The sequence below is a fragment of the Crocodylus siamensis genome, chromosome 10 (genome assembly GCF_052110815.1).
Source record: "Crocodylus siamensis isolate JL-2025a chromosome 10, ASM5211081v1, whole genome shotgun sequence".
Lineage (NCBI taxonomy): Eukaryota > Metazoa > Chordata > Crocodylia > Crocodylidae > Crocodylus > Crocodylus siamensis.
This window is the reverse complement of record NC_143404.1, coordinates 66,127,036-66,144,140: the sequence shown is the minus strand read 5'-3', so window position 1 is coordinate 66,144,140 and position 17,105 is coordinate 66,127,036. Positions and strand designations below refer to the sequence as shown.

Genomic DNA, 17,105 nt, shown 5'->3' with positions numbered 1-17,105 from the left:
TTTCCTGCAATAAGTAGTCATTTAATTAAAGAACAAAATTAACAAGAATCAAAAATGCTGCAGCTGTTTTTGTTAGACATTATATAAAAAAGAAAGAAATTATAATACATTAAATCATTTTGTATAACATGAACTTAAGGGTTTTACAAACGAATTTTGAGAAGTTCCAAATGTCTTGTCAACATAATACTGAATGACAGCGTGTCATGTCCATTATGTCAGTGGCCTTGGAATGGGAAAGCCTGTACATGCACAACATCTCCTTTTCCAAGATATGCTGCAAAACAGTTTAAAACAAGTGTTTCAAGGAGAGCAGTAGGTTCCTTCAAGTAGTTTTACTTCAATCTTTTAGCTGATCCTCCCACCCCACAGGCCGTCACTTTTTAGGCATCAAAGAGTGAAGTACATCCTCTGGTATCTCCTCTTGTATGTAAGTGCTGCAGAGTCTTCACCTGCAGAGTCCTTCTTTCCCATAAACATCAGGTTGTCGTGAACTGAACTTCAGGGAAAGACCTTTTTACATTCCCTTATGTGTGTTCAGCGGCAGTATCAAAAAGTAAAGACATTCTTCTCAGAAGAAAATCTCTATGGTCTGTGAAATCTAGAGTAAAAAAAAAGCAAAGCATCTTTGTAGCATTGTGTTTCATGTTAAATACTTTGTTGTAGCAGGAAATAATGAAAAATTGTTTTAATGTGCTCGTTCTGGTCGGGGGCCTGTCCACACTGCAGTCACTGACAGTAAAACTTAGTTTTACATAACTTTGAACCATGAGTGACTGGTGCGTCCTGAATCTGGGTGGGGGGTACCCGCAGAAGCCGCTGACCCTGTCGGGGGGCACCATCCATACCAACAGCATCGGTATTGGCCGTCAGGGGGACACGTGCGCCCCCATGCCCCTACCAGTCACCTATGCTTTGAAATACCGGTGGCTAGCTTGTTGGGGTCTGTGTATCCTCTGATCCTGTCAGCTATGCCAAGCTGGTACTTGGGGCACCTTGAGGTAGAAGAGCAAGCCGACTGGGAAGGGGGCACTCAGACCTCTGAGTCTGTGCTGGCCCACCACCTTGTGCATTTCTTTTCCTGGCCGAGATGTAAAGCTCTAACTGTTTGTTGTACAGTGCCACTAATCATAAGCAGGAGGAATACTTAACCCTGGGATTCTGGCCAGATTACGAAACGTGTCATTTTAATCTGCCTAATTAAAGTCCCTGGTTTGTTTCAATTAGATAAAATATCTATCACTTCCAGACCTGATTTGTCACCTCTTCATTTTCTGTATATCGTTTTATCAGAAGCCTTGTAGCATAAATTCTAGTTTTGGAATATCCCAAATTCTAGTTTTGGAATATCCCAAGAACCTTAACGAATATCCAACCTGGTGTCTGGGATTGGAGAATGGGATTTATAAAAGTTTGGGAATATGTTTGTGCACCCAAAGAGAAACCAACTAGCAATGAAAAGATTTCCTTATTTTTGCTCAACACTGGGTGCGTCTACACATGCGTCTTTTAAGCAGATGTAGCCTAAAATCGCCATTTTTAAGGCGTATTAAGGGCATGTGTCGCATAGCCTTAATAATGGCAATTTAAGGCTATGTGACCCTAAATCTGACACTTGCAAAAAGCAGGTATCAAATTTATGCGTGAATAGCTAAGCTGCACTACTGCATGTGTAGACATGCTAAATGTGTATTAATGCAGCGTGCATCAATGGATAGACACTGCATTAATGTGCATTAGCGTGTCTGCACATGCGCTAATGCAACTTAGCTATTTGCGCCTAAATTTAATGCGCCTTAATACGCATTAGCACGTCCACGTGTAGAGGCATGTCTAAATCATGTTAATGTGCCTTAAGCAATGGCATATTAATTTTAGGCGCATGTAAATACAGGTGTAGACATGCCCACTGTTTACAGTGCAAACTCTAGAGCTTCACAGTTCGTCTGCCTTAGTCCACGTGCAGTTTTCTCACCCCAGAACCTCTTGTGTGTAATCTCTAGCCGTGGCCTCTTAAGTCACAGGTGCAAGTAATTCATTTTGAGCAGTGTTTGGGGGAAATTTGGGGGTTTCCTCAACAGGCACTAATCTACCGTTAAAAATAGTATTCAAGCTGAAGAAAAAGTGCTTTGTGTTCCACGGTAAAGCTTTCTCAGCATTATTAGACCCACATGGGAGCAAAGTATTCTGTCGATTCAGAGCTCAAAAAGACTATTCCCGTAGGTAATGGAAAATAAATAACTGGGAAACTGACCTTGTCAAATGCTTGCTTGATGCATGTACTTCCATTTCATTACTTTTGTATTCATTTAGCTCTTTACGAATTGCTGCCTAGGAATTTAAAATTGAACACGATTAGCAAATAATTTTATTTATAGGCCTCAACAGGACACACAAAATGAGCAGAACAGCAATTCCTTGCAAAGTATGTAATGGGCCATATGCAGTGGAGCCAGCAAGACCCAATATTTGAGTTATGTGATTTCCCTTCATGCTGACTGGTCGCTGTTGTCAGAGACAAAGACACATGCTGCCACCAAGGGCATCACTGTTAGGCTGCCGTTGTAACGCCTTTATAGGCAGTCATGATGGAACCTGAAAGCATAAGGCTCATTTCCCAACACTTAGTGAGGCTCTGATTTATTTATGGAGCAGGCGCAGACGTTACCCAGCCAGCAACTGGCCAGTTGAAATTTAGAGAATTTCTATAAGTAAAAATCAGACGGCAGCTGGGTTGTCGCAATGTGCAAATGTTGGACATGATTCTGCTGCCCTTTCAGCATGCGAGGCCACAGCATCATAAGCAAGGGCAAAAGTTTCCTTTTTGGTACATAACCCCATACAATCAGCACTGGGAAATGGAGTCAGTCCACTTCTCCAGATGACGACTGTTGATGGTCCTGGAATGTATTAAGTTGGTCTCGTAAATTCTTATCTATGTTGAATTTTCTAATTCAGCTACCTAAGCTTGTGAGGATTTAATATACAAGCATGTGTCAAATCAGAGGTTTGGTTTATTGGAAGAAATAAAATTTCAAGGAGAAAGTAATGAAACATTTTCCTTGGTCCCCGAGCCATGAATGCATGTTTATCAAGTAAACAAGGAAGCAGGAATAAATGTTTAGCTGTACATTTACTTGAACCATAATAGATGATCAGGCAGGACAAAGGACTGCTTGAACCGCGCGACACCAGGATAAAATCCCAGCATCACATTTCTTTTTATGGATTGACAGTGATTCAGAATTTAACAACCTGAACTACGTCCTGGTGTGAGTGTTACTTATGTCTACAGAGATACAACCGCTCACACCACATTTAAGTTTGGCACAAAGTCCACTGAGGGGTGCTTCAGGCCGCGTGTGCAAATGGAAGGGCAGATTTTGGCTTAAATTCTCGTTTAGTTCCCAACTGCGCTCCGTGCTTTGCAGAATCATATGGGGAGCAGGGAGGTACCTATTATGCAAGAGGTCTGTTATAAAGCACGTATGTAATGAGTTTTTATGAGTGTTTATGTAATGTTTTTAATGAGTTTCTCCAGAAGAATAAGTGCAGCAAATCTCAACAGCCTTCAGGCATGTTTCCCATTTTACAAACACTACAGTAAATGGCCAAGGGCACTTCAACTAAGGGGAAACAGCAAATAAAAACACTTTTTTCTTCCTATCTGAGTCCTCTGAAGTCACTTACGCTTTTCCTATATATTTTCTTTTCTTATTGGGAAACACTCCAGCATGTGTGGGAGTGAAGAAAACACATCCGATTTCCAGGATAAAGCACTGAGTAATCCAGTCGTACATTTGCCACTCTATCCAGTAATTATCTCGACAAGTCCAATTGTTTTCCCTGCCTACGACAATCTTGAGCCAAAACTTTAAAGCCTCCTTATTGAGCAATGAGACTAGCCTGATGCAAACCAAGCCCTTTCTTCACCCCTTTTCTTGCTTAAGCATGAAACCCAAGGTTATTTAATACTGTAAATCAGATATAAAGCATGGGATGTGGCAGGCATATGATGGGGCAAACAGGAGTTCTCTAGTTAGACTAGCTCTTTTCAAGGCTAATGTAATTGTGGATTAAGCTTTTCTTGGGAATTTACAAGTAACACAGTAACTTTGGGTGAATGTTTGTAATCAGTTTTGTCCTGAGTAACTTTGTGACTAAGAGATAGTAATGTCCTGGGGGACACAAGCCCAGGAGAGATTATGCAATATTCTGCATACCAGGCTTTTTTTGAGACATTGAGGGTTTTAAAAGCATTTACAGTATGAAAAAGGCATTTTTGCAGCCTGTAGGCAAGGTAGTCACTGCATGCTAAATATACCGGGGCGCTCGGTTAAATCCATCCCACCGATTCCTGCCTTAAGAATCTCGTGTGTCGTGTGTGTTTAACTCCTAATAATGATCTTGAGAGAGGAAACAAATTCCTCTGTATTATAGGCAGCCCTGTTACCTTCAGAAGCAAGAATGTGGTTTAGGAAGGGCACTGAGCACTCGGTTTCACTTGAAGGCAACACACTTGCTCCAGTGAGTATTAACCAGAGTATCGAGACCCACTAATTACAGTATTGCTTACACAACCTGGCGCACCACCAACGCACCACGAATGAAAGGATCACACTTGGCTTCATTATATATATACCTTATCTGCTGCTGACAGTCTTGTCCAAGGTTTATCTGCTCGTCTGTCATAGTCCTGTGCTTTTGCCACTTCCACATAATCACTGAATCGAATTAAGATTTTTCTGTCTCTTAGTTCATCGACTGTCGGTCTCTGATTGAGCTGTAGTAATGGGCAGAGTAAAGACCTCAATACAAACCAAGTAGGATGGAGACAAGTATACAATCATTTTGTTTCTTAATTTGGGTGCTACATTTATTACATACAAGACAACTGTTAACCCCAACTTCTGAAAAAATGTCTTTTTAATCCACGTGTATGTAATGCCCAGGAAGAATGGGATGTGCAGCAGAACCTGCTCTCATTTACATGGATGGATGTTCAGAGTAAGCTTGACATTCCTTGTGCTGTCACTACAGGGATTTACTCGTGCCCTTAACAGTATTAGTATTATGACAGTAAAGATGGGTTAAAAGCGGTTGAGGGGTACCGTTCAATAGCTTTACAACAGGTTTGGCAAGAACATGCTGGAACACTGAACTTCATAAAGCTGCTCTTAGAGGGCGATTAAAGTTGTCACAGTGAATTACAACATAGGGATTCTTCTACCAAAGTTACTGGCAGAGCTCCGGTCCCGAGACCTATTACCAAATTTTGTCTTTGTGCGTACGTACATGTGCACTGACCCCAGCAGAGATGCCTGCAAATTAAACAGGGGCAAGATCAGACCTAGAACCTGCCAGTGCCTTCAAAGGTCTGCAAAGAGCCTGAAGGCAGGAACACACCTGCTGCTCAGCAGGGAGTCAGCTCGCTCCCGCATTCACACTGCTACCGATGCAGGCAGGAACTGCTTGCCTGGCAATATAGTTGCAAAATATGCAGTATGTGGGCAAATGATCACAGATTAGCTGATTTTTGGTTTTCATATACATTTTCCATTAGGCTGTCACATACCATCGTCATCACTTAAAGACACAGCGTTTGTTCACAATGACCTGATCTATTACAGTTATTTTCCGTTTCGGTCAGCAGATACCACTGTGGACAAATATGAGCTTTTCCACAGTGATCCCTCCACAGCTGGCTGACATAACATTCAGAAATCATATTTCCCCTCCAGACTCCTAGCTTTGCATTAATGTTCAAAGAAGTGAATAAAAACATTTGTAAGATTTTACCTTTCTTGTCAATCTCTGCTTGATTTCCCTTCTTTCTTCTTGTTCTGTTTGATCATTTCTTTCTGCAGAAAATATAAAAAAAGAAACAACTTTCCTCATGTAGGAAGACCAGAGACATGTAAAATATCCAAGCAGTAAAAATGACAGTACAGAAGAATGTGCTGCTATTCCTTAGAGCCTCTGCATTGCTAGGGCTGTCCTTGGTGTACCTGCCTGGTGTCTGGGCAGAGTGCGGCGCTACTCCGCAGCAAAGGTGAACGTGCGTTTGTGCCCGTGTCAGCTTTTCCACTGACCTAACCTCCAATTCCAATGAGCTTTTAATATACGTAAACCAGCCAATCTGATTCTTTGGTTTTAGCAGGAAAGTGAGGGCATTTTAAAATGATTAATGACAAAGCATAACGCCGTCCGGTCATGTAGGTCTTATAAAACGGTGAAATACTGAACTGAACATGCTCAGGGAAAGCACGTTCTGTGAGAGCCAATTCTCAGGCTACGTATTTTGCGGGTTCCCTTGCTACAACTGTCACCTTCAGCTTGAACCCATTCTTTTTTTCCTCTGCCACGTTCAATACAGCCTCTTTATACTCCAGGGTTTTCTTTTGTAATGTTCGATTCTAACCAAAGCCAGCCTGCTTTTGTGTGTTGTGACTATTAACATTCAAGCCGTGATAACTCCTACACACTGAATCTAAAAATAGACTGGAGTTGCTGTAACACTGTGTGAAATATATCCCTTGCCTTGGGATAAAAGTTAATGGATTTTCTATTTCTAGTCCTCTGTTACTAAATTAAGACTCAAAGCCCATAACCTGAACAAAGCTGGGGACCCAGAGAAAAGCTATTTAACCATTCAGTGATTCCCTTGATTCCCTGTAATTCGGTGCAATTATATCTTGTCGCTTAAGCAGAAGCACATTCTGTTGGATGTTTTTAGCGTTAAATCATAAGGATGATTTCATGCGACTGCAAGAATAGACCAGCACTGTAGACAAGTTCCTAAAAAGGCAATCTTGAGAAATGAACTTTTTTCCCCCTATTTTTGTATTCTTTAGATGACTCTGAAATTCAACCATGGGGATCTTTTTAAAGCTAATTAACAGTGGCATCTCTGCAGAGGCATGTGCTTAACTATTTCCTCTGAAAAACCAAGCTTTTTGTCAATCTAATGTCCCATCAGAATATGGTCACCATGGGTTTTACATGGGGACGGCTTGGTCTTCTAAGAGGAAACGCACATATGCAGAGGTGGTGGGATGATGCATTTTTCGTAGTTTTGAAATGCTCAGCATGCATCTTTGCCTATTGCTGCCCTGACACATTCGGAGAAACGCAGCCCAGACTTTGCTGAAAGATAGCGCTGTAGCAATTGTGGAAATAGGAAACACAACCTGTCAGGCAAGCAGAGCTGAATTCCTGGTCCACTGTCCCCACGTGCAGGCAGAAAATGGTAGCAGAGATATCACCAAATGGAAATGTTCCAGAAGAAAATTTAGGGGGGTTTTCACAACACCATCACACCAACTGCGCTTAAGTCTGTTCATTAGTAAATGGTTGGCTTTAACACCATCAATCTCAATAGAGCGAGGCCCCCGATTACAGTGTGCCATGCAGAAGTGTCATTCGCATCCCTTCACTACGTGAGTTATTTAGGGGACTCTAAGCTATGCGTGGCACCACAACATTCAGCTGTGTCAGGTCATGCAGCAGAGCTGCTTCCGTCTGATACCGCAGGAGCTGCCTGTTTGACTCTGAATGTCAACATCCTGCTCTCAGGTCTCTGTGACCTTCTGGGATTTCCCTTCAATCTGAGCACCCAATAGCTGGCTGTCTTGCTCTGAGCTGTACTAGCACTCTTACTATATTTAAAGCTGCAGGAATTAAAAGATCAATGAGATTATAAGAAAGTGTTCTTTTTTTTTAAGTACTTCTTTTATCCCAGAGTCATGTCCATGAGGGAGATAAGAGCCATAACTCTCCTAATCCCATGAACTCCCTTTTAAAATAGCATAATAGCAGCTGTTCAGCAATTACATGGTGCTTTGCATCTTGAAAGGCTTGTACAAACATGAACTAATTAATCCTTAGAACATCCTTTGGGGTAGCATTACTGCCATCAACAGTACTATGCATATCTATGACCCATTACTGCCTTCAGACTCAGACCTGCAAACTCTTCCAGCTCAGGATTTTAATCAGGGTATTTCCTTGGCTAAGGTTTTGCAAGATCAACAAACTGACTCCATGCAAACTGTTAACCTTCCCTGGTATGCACCCTCAGGCCTGCGGTGACATTAGTTCCATGCCAAGCAGCTATGTTTTATCAAAGGGAAAGGGAAATAAAATAGAAGAGGACAGCCTCTGATGTCAGATGAAGCAGTGTAGATCTGGAGTAGCTGCCCTGAAGACAACGGATTTAGTCCACCTGTGTAGCCACTCAAATAGGACCTAAGTCTAGCCTACCTGGCATTTAGGACCTGTCTTTAACTCTCTTTACCTTCTTTTTTGCTTTATCTCCAACTCTGTGCTCATTAAATGAATGTAACACTTCTTTTTAGTCAGCTTAACCTACAGTAAGGCTACATCCAACATACAGCAACAAAGAAACGCAACTGATAAGGACCAGATTTTCAGAAGACCTTATCTCTGATTCAGGAAACCCAACCAAAGGGAGCAGCTTTTCAGTGGGAGAAGCTGAATGCTTGGCTCTCTGGAAAATCCGACCCCATATGTCTTAGAAACCTTAGGTTCATTTTTTCTCTTCCAAGGGCGGGGGTTGAGATGAGATGGCTTCCTCTCTTTATATGTCACAAGTATATGTGTTGGTTGTGATTTGAAAATATATAAATGCTTGTGTGGGCGTGCTCTCAGTATGCCTAATTTGAAACGACTCGGCATGTCCCAGGTATAGTCATAAAATATTTTTGAGCTAACCATGGACCCCCTCTTCTGTTCACACTGAAGCAACAACCCCATCAACTTCAATAGGAGTAGCAGCAGATAAACTTGTCAGGATAAAGTGACAAGGAAGAGAAAGCACCCAGCAATCCAAGTCTTCCCAAACTCTGCTTGTGCTTTTGTAATCTGTGTATTCTGTAATCACAGCCATCTCTGGTTATGCTGCTATTTCCCAGCATATGGAGAATTTCCCAGGAGAATATGTAACATAAATAATTCAACTTTATAAAGATGCTTCCTAACTGCAAAACATTCAGAATAATTACTATCCCCAGGAAGGACTTTCCTGTGTGTAAGCTGAGCAAGACGCAGCTCACTGCTGAATGGCCTGTGTCAGACACCTGCAGAACTCATCAGGTTGGAGCAGTGGTTTTCAAACTAGTTGGTGGACCCTGGGGGCTCTGCGATATGTCATCGGGTGGTCCACCAAGAAATTGGGGGCAATGACAGAGCAGGCCAGGTCACCTGGCCCCGGGTCAGCTCATGTGGCCTGTGGACGCAGGGGTAGAGGCCCCACAGCACAAGAAGTGATAGGAAAGGGGTCTGTGACTTTAGGCAGTTTGAAAACCACTGGATTGAAACATCAGGCCCAGCTCTGTGACATGAAATTATGATGGAAATAGGCAAATTATTAAGATAATGTTTCCTACCAAATTGTCTGAGCTAAAAGCCAAGCAAAGCCCTGCTTTAGGAAAAGAGAAACATGGCCTGTTCTGTTTTCAACCAGAAGCGGATGCTTGTTCCTCACATACTACTGCCGTGTTACATTTCTGCTGTTCAAATGCACCAGGATCACAACAGAAGTTGTGATCTTTTCCCTTAAAATAGAGGCCTTCTCACCTCTCCAAATCTGCTGCTACTTGTCACACAAACAGAGTTCGGGGCATTCCCTCTTCCCATCAGTAAGGGCATCCCTCGCTAAATGCTCATGCCTGATCCCGCCTCCCCATTGAGCACCCTCCTCTTACAGGAAAGGCTTAGTTACTAGGGTTGTGCGAAGCTTTGGTCCCTGATTCGATTCGGCAGAGATTCGGCCCTATCTGGTGGCCGAATCTCTGAATCCAAACTGAATCAAAGGACCCTTTAATCTCTCCAAATCGAATTGGAACCCTCCAAATAGATTTGGGGAGATTCGGACAGATTTGGAGATTCAGATGCAAATACAACTTTAAATGTTTTTTCTGCATACCTCTAGGTAGCAGGGGCTCATGAGTGCTGTGATGCTAGAGTGCATGGAGCATCCCACAGGAGTACGGGGGGGTCCCCAGCACGCTCAGCAGCAGACCCGGAAAAGGATCAGAAGCCCCTAGGACACTGGTGCCTCCTGAGTCTGGGGGGGGGCACACGGGGTCCCCCTACGGCTGATAGCTGAGCCGGGAAGGCACAGGGGGGACCCCAGTGCACTCCCTGGCAGACCCAGAGGTGGACCAGAAGTACTTCCAGTCCACTTCCGGGTTCACCGCCGAGCATGTGGAGGGCCCCCCCACTCTCCTGTGGGATGCTCCATGCGCCCCAGCATCACAGCAATCAAGAGCCATGCCTGCTACCTGGAGGTATGTAGAAAAAACATTTAAAGCTGTGTCTATGGCCGAATCACTGATTCTCCGAATCAGCATCGAATCTTTAGGTTCGGATTCAGCCGAATCAAATCAGGGACAGTGATCCAAATAAACAAATCAAATCACTGTCCCCGATTCAGGCCGAATCTGAATCCAAATCAAATAGGGCCCGCTTCTCACACCCCTATTACTCAAATGTTTGCTTAGCTTTGCATTGTATTGCTTTGCTTTGCTTTGCTTTGCAAGATGTTCAGCCAAGGTCGCTAGGAGCAGAGGCAACTAGGCATAGAGTTTGATGCCCCTGTTTTATCTCCCAGTGGCTCTTCCTGGCTTACATTCAGATTCCATTATCATTAAAAAGGCTCTGGCCTGATGTGGCCAACTGACTTGCTAGGAAAATCACTGTTCTGCCAGGATATTTGTGCATTTCATGCTGGGACAGATAGAGTTTAATTGCACCATCTTCTGGGATAGTCAGCACTTGTTGAACTGAGCTAAACCTCCTTCCTTGTACTTCCATAGCAGAATGATCACAACCACAGGCCTTTGAAAATGGTGATGTGAATCAGTCCTTTTTTCTGCACTAAGTTGCCTTCAGCCAAGTGTAAATTATGACTCCTGCACCAGACCAGAAACGCAGAGCCCATACAAAATTAAAACTTTAGTTGTGACATTTATTACCAAGCAGGAAGTATGAATTTGTTTACAGAAAAGAATGCTCCATAGAAATGGACTCAGTGGTTTCTACAAAACCATATAAAATACTATAAGGAAAATGAAACAATAGAAAATACTCACGTTTAAGTATATTTCTTCTTTCTAGCTCCTCTACAGCAGGTCTTTGGCTCAGTCGCCTGCGGAAAAACACCAAAATCACGTTTTGTACCATGCCTGTTCTTGCAAAAGTCTGCACTGCTCTGAGTTTGTGCTCGTGGTTTTCTCAGACAATCCTCTCCCGTCAGGGAAGAAGGGGAATCCTGAAAACTGGATATTTCTTTTGTTGCTATTTTATTCGTCTCAAATGCCAGCAATGCAGATGAAGTTCTCCTCTAGTTTGTTCTGCTCGCAATATAATCCTTCCCAGGAACACACGTTCTTTTCATCCTGCCTGCCCAAGTCTGCCAAATGCCCTAGTAGTTAAATGCACTCTTGCGGAGGTATTTAAGATGATGATCAAATGGGTTTCTCAGAAGTCTTCTGCAGCAATTGCTGCCCCCACTTTCAAATCATGGGTGCTGTTCATAGTCTCACAAATATCATATCTTGACAAAACTCAGCCTTCCTAGAAATAAAGCCTCACAATGCAAGTGGTTTCCTGATTACAGAAATACGGCAAATCAATCCACTACTGCCTGCCGTTCATGTGCTGCTCGCAGCCTCATGCCGTCTGAAACTGTCTTATGCAGTTTCACCTCCCCTTTCACTAGTGCTGCCTCAGGATTGAGTCTTCAGATCATATGATTGGTGCCATAGTGATTTTATCCTGCATAATAAATGAGACTTCCCCGAGAGCGCCCGCTAATATCTGTAGAGAATCTCAGGTAATTGAACACCCACACACAGCATTTACGGCTCCTGTGTTTGCTAGCTTTCATATAAGAAACCGGCTGAGTGATAGGAAAGGGTTGGTGCTGATTTCTGGCCTGTATTCTGGCAATATGAGGGAGTTTCATTGTCTCCGCTGCAATGGATGCTTCAGTGTGGGATTCCCGAGACAAAGGACTGGCAGAAAAGGGGCAGGTCTGACGACCTGTGACGAGGGGGGAATTCTAAAACCATTTCAGACAATCGTGCTTTATCAAATGCAACCCAGGATCACCGCTACCGGACACCAAAATCACAGGTTCATGTCTTGTGTTAGGTCCCTTGCAAGGGTTTGTCATCCCTCCTACAGAAATCACTCGCTTGTTACCCTAAGGGGTTGGGTGCAAAATATACCCCAGCCACCTTCGTGGGTACTGCTCCTTTTTATCTTTTTTTTTGTTTTTCTTAAATTACTTTTCCTAAAATTGATGACAGCACAAAACTGCATTCCAAGGACAGTGCCATGAATGTGAGGTGATTCCAATGACTTTGATTTAGCTACCCCTTATTTATATAAATGACAGCAACACTGGGAGCCCCTGAAGAGCAGTACTTGAGGACCAACCCCTGGCCCTGGCTTGAGTCATTTTTCCTGCTGACCACTTGGTGTCTCTCTGATTTCAGGGAGTCTCGGGATTTCCCTTTAGGCTTTGCGGGGCACATCCTTACTTGGTGCACTTTGGTATAATGCACAGGATTTGGCAGTGTGTTTTTAATTCATGTAACCCCACTCCTCTACCCCCCACCCCCGTGTGTCTCAGAAATGATACAATTCCCCAGGTGTGTTTTGTTTCAAAGAGATTATTGTGCTTTTGTACAGGTCGAGGAAGATGGATTATTCTGGGGCTTATCTCCACATCAGAGGTCCACCAGACCTGCTATTGAGACACTTCCCCCCACCCTCCCCAACCACTTGAAATTACAAGTTGTCACTTGTCCAAATGAGATTTATACTATCTCACAGAAACTGTATGTTAACCTAGAGAATTAAAAGCCTAAGACTGACTGAAGCAGAGCTATGAGCACTTATGAATATTAATGTTTGGTGCATTGACGTATACATTGGAGTAAAACCCCTTATTTTTTTTTTAAAAAATCCTGCAGGCAAGAAATGGCAGGTAAATCCTCTGCTGTGAGGCTGGCAACCCCTCAGATACATGCACTGTGACCTCCTCTCTCCAGATGTCAAGTGCAGGAAAAGAGGGACAGAGGGAAGGCTTCTTTATGCATCAGCAACTGCAACCAGTTTGTTTTCAAACGTGGCACCTGCCAAGCCCAGCGTTTCAGACTGGTCTGCACACACTCCCAGCTGGCACAGGTCATTACAGCAATTGCAGAGGGGAAATGTTCATGCCGAGGGTCAGGCAAGGGTCTAACTGAGCACCAATGTCAGACAACCCTTCCAGAAATCCTCGTGACCCTGAGAGCTGGACCTGTAAAGGGGCTAGCTTCCCAGACACGGCGTGATGTGTACACCACTTACTTCTGTGGGGCTGAGAAGGACGCCTGACCCACCCACTGCCCTCCCTACCATCCAAGCTGAGCCCTGAAATGAGGCAGTAAAGGCAGCCTAGGATGCCCGCCCCACTGCCATACTGAACCACACCAGAGACAGAGGTCTCAAGAGCAGCAGCGATGGTGTCCTTGTGGCAGCTCTTTTCACGTTTGGCATGTGGAGGGGGGGTGGAGCGGGCACACTTCTCCGCAGCATCCTCCAGAGCACTGCTTACGTGGGCCTGGGAAGGGCAGTGCCAGATGACATGCTCAGCTCAGCAGACCTAGCAGGAGCTACGTGACCACCACAGCCAGGCAGCAGACCCCCAACAACAATGTTTGAAAGGGCACTGGGGGCTATTTGCCTTGCTTTGGAGACTTTAAAAGGTCCTTGGGATCCATTTTCAAGCTTTTCTCTGTAACTGTGAGGGCTGGAAATGGACTTTACCCCACACAGCTGAGAATCCCACACAATACCATGACTTCAGCAGCTGAGGCATTGAGAAGAACACCCTCTGTCACTGGCAGCATTGCTGATTTGGTGGTTACCCTGGCACAAGGACATTTTCCTTGCATTTTGTTGTCCCTTGTCCTGCTCAGCAGGCATGTAGGTCCAGGAATCTATCTGCCTACCTACTCTGGCTCTGCATTGGCACGGTGGTACCGCAGCCCTTCCACAATGGGATGGAAAGGCCTCTTCAGTGATCACTGCACGCACCTGGGGATCACAGCCAGCCAGCAGAGATGAAAGGTGCCAGCTGCTTCCCTATCTCAGTTCTGATTGGGAAAGAGGCAGGCAGCTGTGTGGCCAACAGGAGAAGGAGTCCCTGTTTTTCTAACATGCACTTCAGAGAAGCCAGAGGACTAGATGGAGAGAATGGCTTCCTCGTGCTCTGGAGCAGCCTAGGTCTGTGAGTACTGGGGCCTGGGCCTTTTTCTCTGTATTGCAGAATGGCTCAAGGAGCCTCCTTAGGAGGAGTTTTACACAACACTGGTTTGGAGTGGGTTCTTCCCAGCTCAAAGAGGGCAACTCCCAGTTCCTCTCTGAGTCACTCCTGTTGATCCAGCACAGGCTGCCCTTGGCTGGGGACTACCAGGGACCTCCCAAAGAAGGATGCTTCATCACACTATGGCTGAACTGGCCTGGCACCCAGTCCCTACCAGCTAGTCAACACCACTTGATTTTTTTTCAAGGAAGGGGTGCAGCCATCTTCCATTGTGGTAGCCTCCCCCCGAGGACTTCACCACCCTAGCTGACCTAAAACCTCTACCCTGACTTACAACAGTTCAAACAGAAATAAGCAAGGGGTAAATGTGGTTCTGAGACCTGGGCTCAGGTGAAATACCCTGGCCATGAGGGTGCAGTGGTGCAGTTTAGGCATATGTGCTTGAAACCATTTGTGTTTCTGCCCAGGAGTTTCCACTTGGGGCTCAGGAAGCTAACTGCTGCATCCCTACTTAGTATGCTGAGCTGAGCCCCTAGCACTGCACTCTGGCTGTCTCCCTCTTCCCCCAACACCCCACTTGTTCTGGAAAAAACAACAGCAGAGGAAGGAAATACTGCCATTTTCCATGGGCAAAATGAGCTTCCTGAGACAGGCTGGCACAGTCCCCAGCAACACTGCCTTGGAAACTCCCTTTTGTGCAAAGACAACGAGCGTCACTTGGCCGTGGGAGGTGACTTCTTGGCCATGGTCCTCTTGAGAAGAGCAGGTTGCAAACATTCGGCTCTTTGCAAGGAATGCTAAACACCTCCATATGTTTATAAACATCCAGCCATTTAAAGATTAAAAACAGGCTTTGAGCCACAGCTCGTGCTAAGTAATTCTGGAGGACAGGGTGGACATTCACCAAGGGAAATCCTTTAAAAAGGTCAAAATCGACTGGTGGTGGACACACTGTCAACACAAGTGGCTGCGTAAGGAGCCAAAAGCTGTTTGTCTAAAAGCTCTGCTGGAAGAGTGCTAGAGATTTTTTTTGAATGGGTGTCCTGATGTGGTGGTCAGGTGGGGAGTTAATTAGTGCAGTGGCTCAATTGACCTCACCCTGCTCCATCTGCACCAAGGGTCTGCTCTGCAATGAGGGACTCGGCCAGTGGCCAGTTGGAAAAGTGCAGGCTGGCAGTACCCATATCATGCCAGGTGCTTGGCTGAGGCTAGGAGCTAACTGCTGATTGCAGCTGGCCTGCCAGATACCTTCAGGTAATTTGCTGCTACCAGCCTATTAGTGAATGTAAAGGCTGAAAGCTGAGCCCAGCAAGGCCAACAGTCTCTCTGCTTTGGGTTTTTCCTGGACTCTGCTGCCCTAGAAGAGGCTAGACTCACAGTGACTTTGGCCAGAGTGGGAGGTCACAACCATAAGTGAAACGAGCTGAGGCATTCATTGGAGCACCTCTGCCATGTCTGGCTTGTACTGTTCGGGCATAAGTTATACCTGGGCAACTGCCTGTTTCGGGTCTCCACAGTGAGCGCCCACAGAGCCCATTATGTGCCACAAAGGAGCTAAACTCTGGATGTCAGTATTCTGAATCCCTCCCATCAGAGTGAGCCACTTCCAACTTGAAGCTTCTCCCCCCCCACCATTCATTCTTCCCTGACAAGTATCATTAAACTTGCAAGAATGCTGAATATATTCATTTCTCTCCAGCTGAGGATTTGGCAGGTACAGTCCCACTAATATGGCTATAGCAGATATGCCAGCTGAGGACTTAGCCTAGAGATTTAAGTTACTCCTTGACTTGGAGCCTTGGGAGTTGAAGGATGTCAGAAGCAAACTTGAAAAGAGAATTTGCTCCGTGACACTGCAGTGTGGTTGAATTCAAGTAGTATATGAATAGCTGAGGTGCTGTTTGATGCCATTTTCCTATGAATCATACTTGGACACACACAGCCCACTTGTCTGATCACCTGTAGATGATGATTAAAATTTAAGGTAATGACCAAATGATTGGGTCCAAAATTTGGGCATGCTGCACTACGGTTTTGCCCTCTATTATGATTGATCTCTGATTCTTTTTTTTCCAGAGCCTCTGAGGAGATCCCAGAACTTGCTTTACCTTTTGGTTTGTGCCAAATTAATGCAATCCTTGAAAACTCCAGGCATTTTCCCATTATTTATCAGACCTGAGCTTTCATAGTAAGCACGCCAGGTAGAAAGGGGCCTTTCGGGCCACTGAGCATAATTCCCTGCATTTGCAGGCAAATCTTTGCAGACAAAGAGTCCTAATAACCATCCACTCCAACCCCTCACATACCACAATAAAAGCATGTCTGAAAATGTCCTCCAGTGTGACACAGATAAAAAGCGGAAAGACGGGTACCGCCAGTGCCCTCCCACTGCAGTGGCAGAAAAATACATTTTCTGGCATATGCTCAGAGGAGCCTCAGAAAAGGGCCATGCCTCATGCTCCAGAGAAGGGCAAGGACTCTGGGAGTCTGCTCATCTGACCTCTAAGGGAAAATTCCTTTCTGGCCCCAAATCTGGACTGGGGTATTTGTCAGAAAACAGAAGCATACGGGTCATTGCATAAGTGCATGTTTGTGCCCACCCATGGTTAACGCACCTTTCACCTGCATTTCCAGTGAAGTCAGAGGGGTGGCTCATGACAGTAAGAAAAATTAGATTTAGCCCCACATGTGCCATTACAAACTACCCTGCACAGTGGCTTGTGTTGTGTACAGCAGGATGTACTGCATGCAGGTAACCCCATGC

At 44.8% G+C, this 17,105-nt stretch overlaps 1 protein-coding gene across 10 annotated transcripts in view; it reads right to left on the bottom strand.

Moving 5' to 3' along the window:
• PHACTR3 (phosphatase and actin regulator 3) overlaps positions 1 to 17,105 on the bottom strand; it is a 197,718-nt gene continuing 180,613 nt past the window's right edge. For all 10 annotated transcript variants that reach the window (XM_090020750.1, XM_090020746.1, XM_090020751.1 and 7 more), the window contains 5 exons: positions 11,115 to 11,170; positions 5,800 to 5,861; positions 4,643 to 4,783; positions 2,255 to 2,331; positions 1 to 601 (listed from right to left, as the gene is read on the bottom strand). In XM_090020750.1, the coding sequence (XP_089876876.1) occupies positions 586 to 601; positions 2,255 to 2,331; positions 4,643 to 4,783; positions 5,800 to 5,861; positions 11,115 to 11,170 (352 nt within the window). In that variant the 3' untranslated portion in view covers positions 1 to 585. The remainder of the gene's footprint in view (positions 602 to 2,254; positions 2,332 to 4,642; positions 4,784 to 5,799; positions 5,862 to 11,114; positions 11,171 to 17,105) is intronic.